Source organism: Phalacrocorax aristotelis, chromosome Z (assembly GCF_949628215.1).
Source record: "Phalacrocorax aristotelis chromosome Z, bGulAri2.1, whole genome shotgun sequence".
In the NCBI taxonomy this organism is placed as follows: domain Eukaryota; kingdom Metazoa; phylum Chordata; class Aves; order Suliformes; family Phalacrocoracidae; genus Phalacrocorax; species Phalacrocorax aristotelis.
Window position 1 is genome coordinate 53,674,294 of NC_134311.1, and position 16,766 is coordinate 53,691,059.

Genomic DNA, 16,766 nt, shown 5'->3' on the forward strand with positions numbered 1-16,766 from the left:
AGCAACTATGGGAAGCCAGAGCACCTCTGGAGTGGACCGTGGCTGCCAGGGAATGGGGTCCCCAGGCAGGCACCTCGTTTCACTGATGACGTAAGAGGACACCTGAGTGAAGCACAGAGCTGCACCACACTCAGCCGCTCCCCCATTTCTGGCCCTTCAGACCTGTTCACGGTGAATAAAATAGTTGGGAGCTGGTTTACAGAGCCATTTGGCTTGTTTCATCTATACCATATATGATCCAAGTTTGGAAACATTGCAGTTTGTAAGTAGGAAAGAAAAGTGTATGCTTCGTGGCTTATACGGTAATCACGTACACTTAGAAACCACATGTGCCTTTCCATCATGAACAATAAGTAAACAAAATATTTGTTCATAATCTGAAAAGCTATCAGTGCAACTACAGACTGCTGCTTCTCCACACTTTTACAAAACCAAGGTTTTACTATGATAAACTTCTTCTTTGCAGTCATTTTGCCTTATCTATGTGTTTATTTGTTTCCTTTTATCTGTCCATTTATTCAAGTACTTATTGCATAGAGACCCGCTCTTTCCAAAAGGGAAACATACTTGTTGGCTGGGGCTTCTGACAAAGGCGTTCTTCTTAGCAGGTGTTTCTGTTATCCATTCCTCAGCACTTCTCCTGTTTTGTGTTGCAGGTGACCTTAATCCCAACCCATGACTCAGAAGTGATGAGGGAATGGTACCAAGAGACCCATGAGAAACAGCAGGACCTCAACATCATGGTTTTGGCAAGCAGCAGCACTGTTGTTATGCAAGATGAATCTTTTCCTGCATGCAAGATTGAACTGTAAGAACGAGAGCATACAACACAAGATTAAACTTTGTTTCCAGAAATTCTTCAGTTTGAAAACACCTTTTCTAAAAATTCAACCCATCTATTTCAACTGCTGAACTATATACCTGCCAATGCTATACTGTGTCACAGTGATGCAAGTCACTAATATTTTTCAGTCTTTGCTGATTGCTAAGGGAAATAACAGTATTCCCACAGTAGGGTTCAAATTACTGCGAAAATACAGATCCAGTTTCATCTCCGCTGAACGTTTGGAAACCATGCACTAGCAACCCCAACTGACTTCTGCCAGGTAGAGGCATTTGCCCTCTAAAGAAACACAAAGAGAGAGAAAGAGAGAGAGGGGTAGGAGGAGAAAGTAATCAATAATTAGATCCGCATTAGTATCATGGCAATAGATGTATCGCTTACTGCAGTCTGCTTATGCTCTCACATGAAAAGAAAGTTTTAAATTTGTATCAGTCTGAGCTATCGCAAGGGGGATCCTTTTTTTACAGAATTAAGTTAGCTCAAAAATAAAAAGAAACAGAATGTGGCTAGAAAGGGATGTACAACCTAAATGCTCATCAGCAGTTTTCTACTTTAATTTGAACTCTGCATACTGACATACCAAAACAATCATAGGCCAAATATGCACGTAGTCTGCACCCCATCCAGAAGTCTAAAACATTTCTTTCAACATGCAGAATTGTTGGTCTAAGGCATGCTCCCAGTGAAAGTCCACTCACTCCAGCCAGAACTGACCAGTCCACATGCTTGCACACCCATGTCCACTCTCAATTAACTGAAGCAAAATACCAAAGCGGTCGGGAGTACATACAGTTGACAATTTGCCTTAGGAAGTGACTTGAATGTATAGAGAAACTTGATGCACTTATTTTTTAATGTTGAGACAGCAAATTTATAAAACATCTGTGTAGGTACATAGTTACACCAGTAAAGAAGTGTGAGTGTGCATGTGTGGTACTAGAAACCTTTCTGACTGGTCAAACAGCTTGGTGCTATGAATTACATATATTAGTAATGGGAACGCTTCATTGATGCACCTGGACAGCTCAACAAGGCGAGATGAGCATTTTTTTGAAAGCTTCTTTTGTACTGTGGAAGCACGATTGAAATGGTGTCCAGTATCAGAGTTACAAAACTTAGTGAAACTTTCAGAATGATGAAAAAGGTTACCTGCAAGCCTGTACAGTATTCAACCTTCCTTTGTCTTACCTTATTCTATTTGTTTAATTTAAGAGTGAATATGGGAACAAATGTACAGAAACCTTTTTTTTAGTGCTGTGTGAACCTTTAATAGATGAATTTTTAACAAACATTTTCATTTACAGGAAAATGCAAAGAAAAATTTTTCAGGTGAAGGCAATTTTTTTAGTGGCTTTGTAAGATAAGTGAATAATGTTGTTTAAGGTTCTAGTGAGAATGGATATTGAGGTAAAATTTATCGAAAATAGTAAACTGATAATTCTTTTTTGGGGCTAGAGGTGTGGAAGTGTGCCCTGGGGATAAAATTAATCTATTGATGATGACAGAAAATGGGATTTGGAAAGCTGATTGCCTAATACTTACAAGGGTGTAACCTACATTCTCAACCCTCACAAGATCTCAAAAAAAGCCAGAGTAAGCAATAAGCTAAAATAAGTCACTTTTCCTCTTTCCTCTCCTCTCCTTTCCTTGCTTCTCCCCCTTCCTTTTCTTCTCTAGACTGCTTGCAGAGGAACAACATCTCTGTTCTGTGATTTAAGAGAGTTTGGATTTTTTAGTCTCAGAAGTTTTACCCCAATTAAAAAAATCTGTTACATTGTAGAAGGTTTGCAGATCTGAATTTAAAGAAGGCATAAAGGCCTCTCTAATGGAGATATGTGCTGGTCTGGGTGATTCAGCATTATGGCTGGTATTAAGTTTCACAATGTAGTGAACTATGACCTCATTTTATTTTCTTTTCTTATAATTTATTTCAGTTTTACGTTGTTAGTATACTTTTGTTTAATAGGTATATGTTTGCACTCCTAATTTTTATGAGAGGTTTTTTTATACTGCTTTAGGGTCCTTTAAATGTGGGCTCCTGAGGCCCATTTAATGCTGTGAATTACTGTTTGTCAGTTGTTGGGGGTTTTGATTTATTTTTAATGTCTTCTCTTTTTTTTAGTTATCTCCAGTAATGCTGTTTTATTTATTGCTATACCTTTCAAGTTGTTAAGAATAACTCAGAATGACTATGGCACAAAAGGCAGGTGGAAATGTATTGTGAAAACAAGCATGTTTGCTGGGCTCATAATCATTCACTTAAAATTGCTTTTGTAATGCATATTCTACAAAGTTATAAGCAAAAAGTTTGGCAGAATAGTTGTACTATTTCTACAATTCTTTCTGCTTTGTCTACTTTCTTATATAGGTCAGATTTCAGATTTTTTTAGTGGGTGGGAACAGATTTTCTGATTTTTTGACAGTATCTGAAACAGTTTGTATCTCTGCTTTGGTAGAAAATCTGTTTTAAGTACAGCAGTGGTTCTGAGACTAATCTCCCTTAGGCCATTTACTCCTGTGAATCAGCAGCAATTTCACTACAAACAGGGAAGTTACAGTTATGTGGTCCTACTGTAAATGAAATTGGAATCAAGTCTTAAGTCTCCCCAAGCAAGTTTGTGATGGCTCAAGCATTTGTTTTTCTTTTAAAATAATAACAATAATAATAATAAGAAGAAGACAGTCACAGCTGGTCTCAAAATGTACATTTGCTTTTTTTGCTGCTACAAGAATACTAAAACCCTGGTCTGGCTATTCTGAACTATTGTAATGCCTGTTTCATCCATTCCTTCTCAAATGGCAACAGCACCTGGGTCCAACACAGCGATGAACTCCTCCATTAGCTCCTCTTGCCCTTAATGTCTTTCCTGCCTGTGGAACTAATCTAACTGTGCTTGTCCTAGAACTACACAATTAGTTTAGTGTAACAGTCATCAAAATGTACCATGTACCTTCACAATGGGTGCTGTTGATCAGCATAGATTTCTAGGAGCATGGTTTGTTATTGATTAATTATAAAGATTCAATATCTGCGTGTAAAAGACACTCCATTTAAATGATGGTATTACCCGTAACAGCATCCCCAGTCATGATCTTTATGCTGTTACTGTACTGCTTCATGTAATTCAAAGAAGAATTAACTTTAGAGATCCCACCCCACTCCTGAAATTGGACAGGGCCTCTCTTGCATGCCTTTTCAAAGTCCTGTGGTGGGCCTAACTTTATTGACCTCTATTTTCACCCCATCTTTCATAGAAATCACTTTTGATTTTTTTTTTTTACTTACTTCACATACTGTGGTGAATGGACATAACTGTGTATATGAATGTGTGGGGGTTTTTTTTAATTGTCTACGATAGCCTACACATTTTAGGAGAGTTCTGGTACTCATTTACTAAGATTTAATCAATTTGTTAATTGAATTTTCAATCCCTCCCACCACAAGCAAGTCAGCTCCAAAGAGCATTTACTGTGCATTTGGGACATTTCTGTCATACGCTTCTCTTTGTTCAACTGTTGCCAGAGGTTCTTGCTCAGTAATGTTTTGAGAGAAATAGTAATTTTGTTGGTCTGGATTTATTAGAAAAAGAATAATGTTTACACTTGGAAGAAACTGTAAGCTTTCATCTTTTCACTTAATAATTGAAAAAAAACCACTAAAAGCAACTAGGGGTAAGCATTTCTTAGAATGCAATTATATTATTCACCTGGTTTGAAAATGTTTGCTATTTAAAATAAAAAAAAAAAAGAAAAAAGTCTGTTTGTTGTGAATTTACAAAAAAATCTAAAAAAATTAAGTAACTAAATAAAACAATGGCATAAAAATATAGAAAGAAAAAACAAGAAGAATTTAAAAAGCAGCTTCTCTGCACTAGACTAGCTAGGAGCTCCAGATGGCAGGAGCTACCTCTTCAAGACTGGGCTGTAATCACAACAGTAAAAGAGGAAATCTGAAATATGCTTTCACACATTTGCATGCAGCCATTACCTTCCAAACTATGGAAAGAAACAGTCTTGTTGTTGGCTGAGAAGCACCTCACACACCTCCTCTCTCTTGTTCTGAATGGTGTTTGTGTCAGTCTGCAGCTGTGTATGGTATTATGTCTTATAATCTTGCATCACTTCTATTCTATCCAGTCATATCTAATGTAGAAAATTAGTTTCCAGTGAAAGTAATATGTAGTGCTTTTATGATATTTGTGTGCAATATCCCCTCGTCCATTGAGGATATTTGATGTAAAAGAAACAAATTCAGTTCCACAATAAAATACAAAAGTGGTAAAGTGGTGTTGACATGTTTCTTGTCTTTGTGTATGTATGTATTTTTAAGTTTTTTATTTCCTTCAATCATGATTACCTACTGTATCAGTTTTTTTCTCAAAAGGTCAATGACTATTTAAATGCTAGATAAGAACCAATCTCTATTTAGAAATTGGAACATAAATGCAGAAGATTACTTTTATCTCCTGTGGCGTAAAACATTACCATGATGTACCATAATGTGGCTTCTTTTTGTTGTTCTCATTTCTGTATTCCTCAGCAGCATGAGAAAATACCTCATTTTCAGTAAGTACAGGTTGAAGGGGCTGTGTCAGAGACGATACCCAATAAAGTTACATCAAACTGAGCCCACCCCAGTTTGGAAAAAAAGTCTTTTCCAAAGGTGTTGCAGTTTAACAAGAACGTGCAGCTTATCTCCGGTGGACATGGACTCTTCCCAACCACTGCTGCCCCATAATCCCGGAGAGAGGCGACGGAGCAGCTGGGGAAGCTGGAATCTCAGTTTAGTTTTTCACTCTATAAAGATCAGACTTTTCCTCTACTGCTGTTCAAGGGGTGCTGTAAGATCAGGCTTTCTGCCTTTGCCATTTTGCTTGCTGCTGCAGTGGCTGCTGTGGCAACATGCAGTGGTCAATGCTTATACTTTTTAGCTCAGGGAGATGGTAATGACAGGAAAACAGGTAAGGGCTGGGGCAGCAGGGAGCAAGGGGTGCTTGCTCCCGAAGGAGGAGTGGCCCTGTGGGATTTCCTTCACCCTCAGACAGCAGTCTTTTTCGTGGGTCCTTAACCATCTCCCATGTCTCAGGTTTCATTTGTAACTTCTAGTGGCATTGATAAATGCTCTGCTTGGCTTGAACTGGGCTGAGCATGATGATGTAGAGAAACATGAAGGCCAGATGAGGTGAGTCAACTGCTGCAAATCTGGTATCCCAAGTGTAATCCTGCATATGTCTACATCAAGGTTTTCTGAGCTATTGTGGTAGAGTAGCCTGATGCTACTTAAAACATATAAAAATGATTGTGCGAAGCAGACCAGGTGAGGCTTCAACCCCAATTATTCACCTGCCGTTGCAGGGTGAAGTTCTGGATTTGCACAGGTGGGACTATCCACAGTACCTGTGGATAAGGGCAGGCCAGACTGGTCTGTAGTGCTTGGCTTGCTGCTTCCAGATGCCAGATGAAAGCTCCTGTCTTCAACATAGTTGCTGGGGAAGAGAAATTTTATTTCCACTAGTGTTGTTAATGAAAAAATTCAGTCAGCTTATGAAGTATTTCAGATGGCATGGGAAAATAGTCCCTCAGACATTTTTGGTTTGTCTAAAATGAGGGATCTGTCTTGTGGCATCCTAGACCTGGAGACTAGTACTGATTTCTAGTGTTCTGTGGTTGGGAGGAAATCATAACTTTTCATGGTTCCTAGGATGGGGTGACAAGAGGTGTCCAGGGATCTTTTGAGTAATAGCCATGGTGACACCTCATGGATCCAGCTCATTCCCAGCATTGCAGCAAAGATCCTTGGCTTCCTAGAGGGTGTCTCTGGGCATGCGATACTTCTGCTGCATAAGCATTGTTCATGCCTTCATTCAGCACAGTTTTTGACCACTGCCTACCCCTATGGTCCCTACTTTCATCTCCCACAAACACAACCAGTCCACACTAGCATGAAACCCCCAGGGCACTGTCCTCTGTTGTGCTGTGTGTTCTTTCTTCAGACTACTTGCTGGGGGATTTGCTGGTCATGCATGTTCAGTATCATTTCCACCAGAAATGAAATACTGTGGAGAACTAAAGAACTAACTCAGCAGGCACTGTAGTCTGCACAAGCTCTGTTTGCTGGTTCTCATGGATCCTTACCACTTGATGTAGCTGCTTCTCTGCAGTTCAACAGCTCCAGCATTACCGGCCCCAGTGTGAATAGCTGGCAGGGTGGGGGTGGAGGCTGACTGTGCATCTGTCGTTGCCAGCTTCACTGCCAAAATGTTGCATAAGCCGTGATTTACACATCATACTGCAGCTTGACCCATCACCTGTGCTTGTGAATTACGCAGAGAAAGTAAGTGAAATCGATGGAACTTATGTCCTAATACAAACAAAGCTAAGTATACATAACAGTGTCTGTATACACTGAGGTTACACCCTGTATACCTGTTAAGGTCCAGAAATTAATTTTGACTGAGCTTTTACCAGCTTCATGTTATCTCAGCCGAGCTGTGTCACTTTCTTAGCTTAAAAGAGTTGAAGGTAAACTAAACCACTGAGCCACTCAAATACTTAATATGAACCCCTCAGAGTGCAAATCAGTATTTCCAGGAAGAGTTTACAGTTTCCAAAGATGTAATTATAGCAGCAGTTACCATGTGTAAGGACTAGGCCAGGCTTGAAAGTTTCTTTCCCATTTAATTTAAGGGAGGAATTGTCAGGATTTGCAATAAACAAGATATTTTGAAAGCTGAATTTTGTCCTGATAATCTAATGTGCTTGTCAACGGGGCTCTAATGCTATTTCTGTGCCTGGGGCACCTGCAATTCAGAATGGCTTGAGTGGACTTGAGTTTATCAGAAAGGTTTAAGAGCAGCAACAAGAGTAGTACTATGCAATTGCTAGCTGAGTTCAGCGACAACTTTATGACTACAGAAGGATATATATTTCCATGGGAAGGTTGACCCAGAGTAGATGGCACACTTTTCTATCACATTTAGTATCTTAACTTACACTTGAGTTAATATATTGTCACTAATTCTTGACCTATACTTCATTCTCCAGTTTTATTTTGAGTCACTGTCCCAAGTTCAAGTTGTTTGTCACTTATGTCAGCAGGTAGGTTCTCTTCTACAATTGAAGACCCTTGTCCTCATCTCAACATTTCCTATCATTAAATTTCTGGGAAGGTAAATTTAACTTTACTTTCCACAAATGTGCTCAAATACTCACTAGAAATACATTTTGCAAGGTTTGGTTGTAGTTTCTGCATAAACAGCCCCAGCAAAACTAGAAGCAGTACTTGCAGAATCGGGTGCTGTTCAGTGGACCACATCTTGCTTCCCTCAAAATCAAGTGCGCAATTCCCTTTTGTAACTATGACTCCAGCATCTCAAGGAGGTGGGGGAGGCGAGGACACTCGCTAACCCGTGCCGCAGGCTGTCTTTGGCCTCTCTCAGTGGCACGGTGACAGCTGTTCAGGTCAGAAACACTCTTGCACCAGCCAACTTTCATGTGCAGCTGGGGTAGGTCATCGTCCTGGTGCCACTGTTTTATGGTGACCAGAGAGCCCTGGGACAGGCAGGCAAGCAGCGGGGGCAGGCCACTGAGGGAGGGAGCAGGTGCTTGATGCTGTGGGAAGGTGCTCGATACCAGCACTGTGTGTAGAACACAGCGCCTGACCAGGTCTGAGAGCATCTAGTAACCTTACCTTGGCAAGGTCAGGTGTTACCATAAATAGGGCCCATCTGTGCAAGGCTTCAGGCAACATTTATTTGAGCTGCAAGGGAATAAATATGTAATTTTCCTCTTGTGAATAATGGATAATGACCTTTAGTGCTTCGCTGGACGTCTTCTGACAATGACACTTGTGGAAGGAAGAGTTACATACTTGCTTGCCTAACCAGCAGCGTATTTGGTGTCTGCCATGAATTTGAATTGGGAAGCTGCTTTTTGAATTAAAAGGAAGAGCTTTAACCTTCAAAGTACTGTTGGTTTTTTTTTTCTCCTAACAGCAGCCAAATTCATGCCAACGTACCAAATAGGCTTTGCATTTGTATTGGTTTGTTTCTTTTGGCTAGTATTGTTGAGAGAAGGGTCTCTCCCACACCTGGTCAAACATGGGAGGGCTGTTAACACCGTCAAACATGCAAGTCTGGCAATGCTGTACTGTAAGCATTAGGGCAGGCAGGTATTTTTTAGGCTGTAGGTCACCTTGTTTGCATGCACAGCTCAGCGACAGCACATGCAAATGTATTGCTTCTAGCACTGGGAGTTTTTCCTCTGCCTTTAGCTATACAGACACCAGGATAATGAGTAGGGAATTTATTCAAAAATTTTCATGAAGATGCACTCCTGTGCTTTAGGAATATTCTGACAAGGAAGAAACCGCAATAGCTTTAATACAAATCACAGCTGTAGTCACAAACAAAAACAGGACGTAAAGGAACATTTCTAGGAAAGGTGATTCAAAAAAAAGGAGATAGTGTTACTACCAAGAAAGTTTTTGCTCTGTTCCCTCCAGGAAATATTTTGCCAGTCCCATTCACATACAAAAAGGTCTATGCAGCTGTTTGAAACAGTGCAGCAAGGAGCAGCAACATTTCAAAAAGCCTGAGAGTGTCCTAGTGCGGAAGCTCTTGTTGGGTTGTGAGCTCGCATCGAATGAGTACAGGGGCACAGGACTGGATGAACTCAGCAGCTTTTTGTGTTTGTAGAGTACAAAACTATTTTCTTTTTTTAATATGCCTATATACACACATCCACATTCCTCCCTTAGCATCAGAGCTTACATTTAAGCAGCATCAGATCAAAAGCTGCTGTATGGCTTTTCAGGCCCCCTTCTAGATGCGACCAGCTGCATCACAGTGGGTGATGGCTATCACAGGAGTGCACACAAAGCCACGAGCATCTGCGCAGAAGGGCTTTTGACTACCTGGGGCCTAGTTTGACTCCTCGGTGTTGCTAGAAGCATTCTCCAAACTTCTTAAGAGTAATCCAGCAAGCAGCTGAAAAACAGGTTGTGTGTGCAACATGATTTATGTAAGGGGGCAAACAGTCAAGCCTATCTTACTTTTCCCAGAGTGGAAAAGAGAAAAGCCAGTAAGTCAAGCTGTGTTAATTGATACTCTGTTGATTCTTCATGCCGCTGTGTTTGTGGTGCACAGCTACCATCCACATCTCCCCTTAGGAGGCTGAGCACATGCCTGAACAGCACTGGTCTGTGAATTACCCCATCACACAATTTGTCTGCCTCACTGTTGACCTTGCTAAAAGCTAGCAGGTAGGAGAGCAGGGCTGGGGGCACGATGCTGTCTGAGATGGGGATGTGGGACAAAGAGGCATGGCCAGCCTCCTTGGAGAAGGGGAAGAAATAAATGTGAGATGATATACAGGAGGAACTTGAAGGGGATCAAAGGGGAAGCAGCGATGATGATTGCTGGAGAATTCAAGAGGGTACGGATAGGCTTGAAGGAAATGTGAGCATTTGCTAGGTGAGAAAACACTGGTTTGGCAGAAGCTCGTTCCTTCTGAGTGAGACAGCGGTGAGACCTAGGGTGGGGAGAAGAAAGATGGAGGCTACTGGACCATGGAGGCACATCTGACTGAGGCATGAGGGGGAGGGAAGAGGGGCCCTGATGTGCAGTTGACCCACCCGGCAGAAATGTCACAAGTAGCTTCTCATTCAGGGTGATACCAAGCGGGGAGGGGAATGAAGGCTTAGCAGAACTTTTGGCACATCAAGCCACAAATGGTCCGGACCCTCTGCTGCCCATCTGGGGTTTGGCATCCTTCATCTGGCCCCAGGAATCTGCTTTGCTGCCTGCAAAGCATTTGGCAGGGGAAACCCCCCCTCTCCCGAGGGCAGAGAAGGATACAGAAGGGGATTTGGGCAAAGGCAGAGGAAGGTTGTATCTACACTCTTTTAAGTTTAGGCTTTGTAATGGGCTCAGAGCATTCAAACCCACAGTGCCTGGAGTAAAACAAGGAGGCAACCTGTAATACTCATTAACAGGCTACTCAAAGCTTAGAGAAGGATTTTTTTCTCCTATTGCTGTAATAGTGTAAGCCTAAATAAATAGAAAGGGGGGTTAGTTGTGGGGGAAGTGAAGCATGCTCTGTGAGAAAACAGCAGGGCTCGGCAGCTGGAGCTCAATTAGCGTTAGCAGCCTGGCATATCTACCGAGCAGAGTGAGGAAGGGTGGAGGTGGGGCCCAGAAGCAGGCTCCTTGTGCTGCCAAGAAACAGATGCTCACAAGAAACGAGGAAATGTGGCAGTGCCCATCGTGGCCTAGCCAAACGGTGTCTCATCAGCAACAGGATCAGTAGCTGCAGTGGCTAGAGGCTATGTATGAGTAAGGAGGATCTTAACTGTGGTAGCACAGAGAAGATACCAGGTGGGAGAGGTGGCATCCCTAGAGACAAGCTGAGAAAGGAATCAGGATGCAGAAGTGATTATGAACCTTTGGAGGTACAACCCATGTTATGATAGTTATGTTACTGAAGAACTGAAATATGTGGTCAGGGACACTCTGTCCTCCTGTGGCTGGACTAGGAGTGATGACCTCTTTAAAGCCACCAGTTTTATGGAAATGGTTGAGACTGTGTTTAGCCTCCTGCTCTCCCTTAAGGCCCCCTAACTTCTCCTAGTAATCAAAAAGCATTTAGGCCAAGAAAGAGGAAAAAAAACTTCAGGAGCCTTGAGAAAAGTTGCCCAGGAACTACTGCTGGTTTAGTTAGGCCAAGCCACAAAGTCATCCAACTTACCTGGAAAACAGGTACTGCCTTACTGTGGTATGGGCAAAACTATGGAACTTGCTGACAAGATGGTCTGAAGGACATCACTGCCAAGTTCTTGGATGTGAAAGAGCAATCAGGCTCTGAGTGCATTTGCTGGGAATAAGAGAGGTATTTGGTGTATGTGGGTAAGATGCCTTCCTACACTGAAAACAAGTTCACTTCACAGATTTGCAGTGTGTTCTCACAATGGATTTACAGCGAGTTTGTGATGTGAGTTTTATCACTGTAAGACTAGACAGGTGCATGATAAAACTGGAAATGCTGATCAGACCCTGGTCTGATAGCACAGTGAGACAACACTGTTGTTGCCATAACAAGCTGCAATACAGCAGGGCTGTTGCTAGGGCCTCCCTGTTTTCAAGGAACTTGCCCTGCCATGAGCTGCATAAAGTTGCTGGCTGCAGCTGATGAGATTCAGTGGCAGAGATGGATACTGATGCGTCCCACAACCAATGCACTATGATCCTCTCCTCCCTTGCCATTTCCTAGTGCTGTGTGTGAACAGCTACATTGTTTTACCAATCTGAAAAATGGAGCATGGGACCATGCACACAGCTGAGACAAGAAGGGAATTAGGTCAAAACCTCCATGAAAGAGCACCCAGAATATAAAAGGAAACTGCACTGCGTGATGAGGCTCCTTAGTGTGTGATGAATTGATTGTGCATCTTTCTCTACTGACCTTAAAAATGGAGCAGAGCAGCACTAGTCAAGTCAGAAATTTCTTTCTAACTTACTTACAAGGAAGGCACATCTGAGTGCCTGTACAAGTGCTAACTCTTTAAATGTAGTTTTAAAAACAGCCTAAAGTTAAGCTTCCAACTTATAGCAGCCTGAATTTTCCAAATGGGTTGGGGGAAAAAAAAAGCAATCAATATATGTTAATCCTCTTAGTCTCTGAAGTTCAGAGCAGCCAAGGCATTCTTTCCTGTGAGAAACCCCTACACTGAAACAACTTGTGTTTAAAATTCTTCCCTCTTCTTTTGTTCCTTCTACACGGTGTACCTTTCATCACAGGCAAGCTACTTTTTATGCCTTTGTTTCTTTGTGTTGTCTGCATCCCACCCCCTGCCTAGCTGATGGTAGGAGGAAAATATATCATATACAGGATGAAAATTTATCAACCACACATGCTTTACTTCAGAAACAGGCAAAATGGGACAAGTTTAATTTGCATATAGCAGTCACATCATACAGTCACGCAGCAGGATTGAAGTGAAATATTAATAATGGTGAGCACTTCAGTTCACCGACAGAGGAATGCATACCACACTGGTAGTCTCCGAGTTCCAGTACTAAGCAGATGCTTTTGCTAGCTTCCTAGCTTCCATTTCCTGCTTAGCCTTTTCTCTCAATTCTCTTTCTCTCTCAGTAAGAAGTGCTTGTTCTTGCTCCCATTCCTTTAGCTTCTGCTCATGTTTTGCAATGTCTTCCACTTCACATGCTGGCAGCTTTTCCTTGACAAGTTGGGTGGTCAGGGTTAACAGGCTTTCAGATTCAACCTTGCCAAGTGAATGCAGCTTAGAGTACAGCTCCTGTCATAAAATGGGATTTGGTGGAGAGTGAGAAGGAGAGAGCCAGTCAGTCACAAAATAATCAGCCATGAAATACTTCCTGTAACAACCAACACATTGCTGTTTGATTCTAACTATTAGCTGGGCTACACAGGGCAAGTAACTATTTTATCCCAGCACAGTGTTTCAGCTCTGGTAGCTGGTACCATTTCTTGAAATGTTAACCTCTAGAATAATGTTTTTGAGAAATAAAACTAAAACAATCAAGTTTCATTTTCATTAACCATGTAAATTCTCTTTATTTTTCCAAGTTCAGTTATCTGGCATTAACAAAGATCAGCTGATCAGTCAATTACAATAAATATAATCTAAACACCTTGGGTTTGTGTCTTACCTCAAAACCAACTGAATGATTTGCTCCACACTGCCTGCACTAGCATCCCTCTCAGCACGTGCACATCACTTTAAATGCTCTCTTGATAACAGCATACTAAGTAACTCCCATTATTTTTCTTCCCAAGTTAGTGTGACCTAAGTCTCGATTATGTTTACACAGACTGTTCAATAGTGCTAAAGCAAGGGACATTTCTTCAGGGATACTCTACATGGACACTAAGAACAGAGCTTCAGTAAAAGACTGCAGTGTTTCTTTCCTGAGCTTTACCTATCTAGATTTCATGCAGCATAAAAATGTTAATTAACTTAAGATGATGAATCATCCAGCAATACTATTTCTAGCTTTCTGGAACCTTTAGCCTGATGGCTCACTAACAATCTGATTAATTGCCCTAAAAGTGCAGATATACTGCAGATACGATCAGGAGTTTCCTGGGGGAGAAAGATGACATGGCACTGGCAGATTCTTTACCCCATGCTCACTCATGAGACAGCAACACATTTGCCTGATTGTTCTTTTAAATAAAACGTTTTACTGAGCCCAGCACTTGCAGAAATGTTTGAAGTATGTGTCCTAAAGAAAGGTATATCCACAGTTCTTTCCTGGGCCCTCTGAATAAAGCCTATTGTTTCGCAGGATGATGGAAAGAAGATGTGGGGATCATTCACCTCCAAACAATATGGCAATTCTGGGGCCAGGCAGATATCCACACTTCCAGTTATCACTGGCAGCTTATGTGCTATGCTGCTGGCCCACAGCATTCCTCTTACCCCAGCCCTTGCTGGAAATAACCTGCAAAAGCTCTGCCCCTCAGCTCCTGCCTTCAGGGTCTACCTTGTTCTTATGCAGGAAACCACCATGTCTCCTCTGAGGCCCCTTCACTTCTCTCTGCCTTAGCCAGCACAACTGCAGGCTTTGTCATGACCTTTGAAGGTTTGAACTGGAGAGAGAGCAGATTAAAGACTCATTAAAATGCTAGGCATGCAGGTCTGAGGGGCTTGGATATTTGGCTCTGCCTGTTTTTTGATCTTTATGATAAAGAATGAAAACAAAACCCATGGCTTTGAAACTAATGGACTAACACCAAACTCAGTAATATTTAGGTGTATTCATCTCTAGTTTGTTTGAGATGCCAGTAAGTATACAATGCATCAGTGAGAAACATGAACAGACAATACAGCTTAGGTCTGGGGAAGGAACCTGACAACTATACTTATGTTTACCAATTAGATATTCAGTTTTAACATAAATGGTTTAGATCCTTCAGACTCTCCCTACTAACCACTAGCAAGGATGTGCTAAAAGAGGGATTTAAGCACTGAACCCAAGCAGTGTGAAGCTGAAGTAGTGAAAGGCAACAAACTGGAAACTAGCATGACTTCTAAGCCATTACTGGTACCACTGAACTCCTGGAACCTTCCCTGCTCTGCTTTGATACATTAGTGTAGCTAATCTAGGAAACCAGCAGGCTCTCTGTCCTGCAGGTACCAAATGGGCACATCCTTAAGTGGCTAAATCATTGATTTTTTATAAGCAGTCTCCAGAGCTCTGCATGCAGACAGTTAGAGAAGGAGTACTGTTTTTAGACAGGGTGTTCCCAGCATTTGTGTGATGAAACACTTGCCCACTGATCATTGACACAGATGGAAGGATTACCTGAGGAACACTGTACTGTGTAGTGAGCCTCAGTATATGGGATCTGAAAACAGGTAATTCAACCTGAATGACAGTGTCAGACAGAGAGTCTAAATTACAGCTCTAAAGGCTTTATCTGGAAAGAGCCAAATGCCCTCAAGTCCTACTTGTTTTTTTAATGGAAGTGAAGGACATGCTGCCTGTCATACATCGTATCTTTGTTAGGCTGCCGTGGCTTTTTCAGGCACTTCCACAAATGGCTGTTCTGAAGGCTGGCATGAAACATGGAGTCCAAGTATGTGTATGAAAGCCATACAGAACAAGCTACAGTTCAAGACAGGAACTGTATGTGTGGAGCAAATCCACATGCTTTTCCTTGCATACCCAGCTGTATCATTTGTGAAAGGGAACTGGGCAAGCAGGAGACAGAAACAATTAGTTTTGAGGTCAAGAAGAAAGACTGGGACGTGCGGCTAATGCAGGGCTGGACAAAGGGCAACCGAAGTGTTTGCAGCAGCAGAAGTGCAAATCCTGTGTTGCCTTTACATCACGTGAGAGGCAGATGATTGTGCTGGGACAGCAGTTGTGAATGCCAACATCACCAGGTTGCTTCAGGGCTGCCACCCTCCCTCAGACTTGTACGGATTTCTACTGAACTACTCTGCCCTGTGAATTATGTCCATTGGTGTCCAGGGGTTCAACTGCAAAGACTGGCTGGTGCTGGCCGATGGATTTGAGAGAAGAGTCTGAGAGCGATTTCAGGCTTAGCTGAAATGGCATTCTGACTTGGGAGCTGCTTTTCCCATCCAGACAAACAGAAATTGTGGCTTATTTACATACAAATTACTGTGGGAGGCCTAGACTTCACGAGGGCTATGTCTTTCTTATATTCAGACTTTTCTGGTGAGAGCTCAGAGCTAAGCATTGGGACTGTAATTTGTTGGCTTTTACTGCTGCACCAGGGAGTGCCTGAACTGGGGTTAATTACAGAACTTGTGGAAAGGTTGAGGTGAGAAGAAAACTACCCTCTTGGCACTAGTCTGTCCTCATTTTGACATTTAGGCCTTGTTTTGAGCACTCTGCATTATTTTCTTCAAAGCTGGAGAACAGACAATGAGAGACTCATAAAAATGTCTCACTCCCTCCTTCAAAGGGCACTTGTGTTTACCTAATTCACCCTAATTCATCCAGGCATTAATTATCACATGCTGAGTAACCACTGATTCCCAAACACTTTAATTAAAAAGTTCTAAGTGCCTACAAAGCAAGTTTAATATCAGAAGATTACTGGCAAATAATTTATGTAAATAAAAGTTAAAGAAAGGAAAAGTGTTTGTATGTAAGGTGAAACCATAGGATACTAGTCTTTTAACTTTTGAAATTTCTTTAGAAGAACAACGATCTGTATCCAGAACAACTGTCCAAGATTGACAGCAGCAATGGAAACTGATGGGCCACAGAAAGAGTACTGCTCCTGGAACTATGAGCCAGACTAGTTTCAACCTGGGGTATTTGATTTCTAGCACAGCACAAATGAGAGATGATAAAATAAAATGAGGTCATTATATAGCTCTGAGATGATCAAATAAAATTCACAT

The 16,766-nt window shown here is 41.8% G+C and overlaps 2 protein-coding genes across 3 annotated transcripts in view; one reads left to right on the top strand and one right to left on the bottom strand.

The window, feature by feature from the left end:
* The window catches only part of MAP1B (microtubule associated protein 1B), a 77,735-nt gene extending 72,608 nt beyond the window's left edge, over nucleotides 1–5,127 (top strand). The window contains exon 7 of the mRNA XM_075078305.1: nucleotides 657–5,127. Within this exon, the coding sequence (XP_074934406.1) occupies nucleotides 657–812 (156 nt within the window). The 3' untranslated portion in view covers nucleotides 813–5,127. The remainder of the gene's footprint in view (nucleotides 1–656) is intronic.
* A 7,605-nt stretch (nucleotides 5,128–12,732) lies between these two features.
* The window catches only part of MRPS27 (mitochondrial ribosomal protein S27), a 43,524-nt gene continuing 39,490 nt past the window's right edge, over nucleotides 12,733–16,766 (bottom strand). For both annotated transcript variants that reach the window (XM_075079717.1, XM_075079716.1), the window contains exon 11: nucleotides 12,733–13,157. In XM_075079717.1, coding sequence (XP_074935818.1) covers nucleotides 12,918–13,157 — 240 coding nt within the window. In that variant the 3' untranslated portion in view covers nucleotides 12,733–12,917. The remainder of the gene's footprint in view (nucleotides 13,158–16,766) is intronic.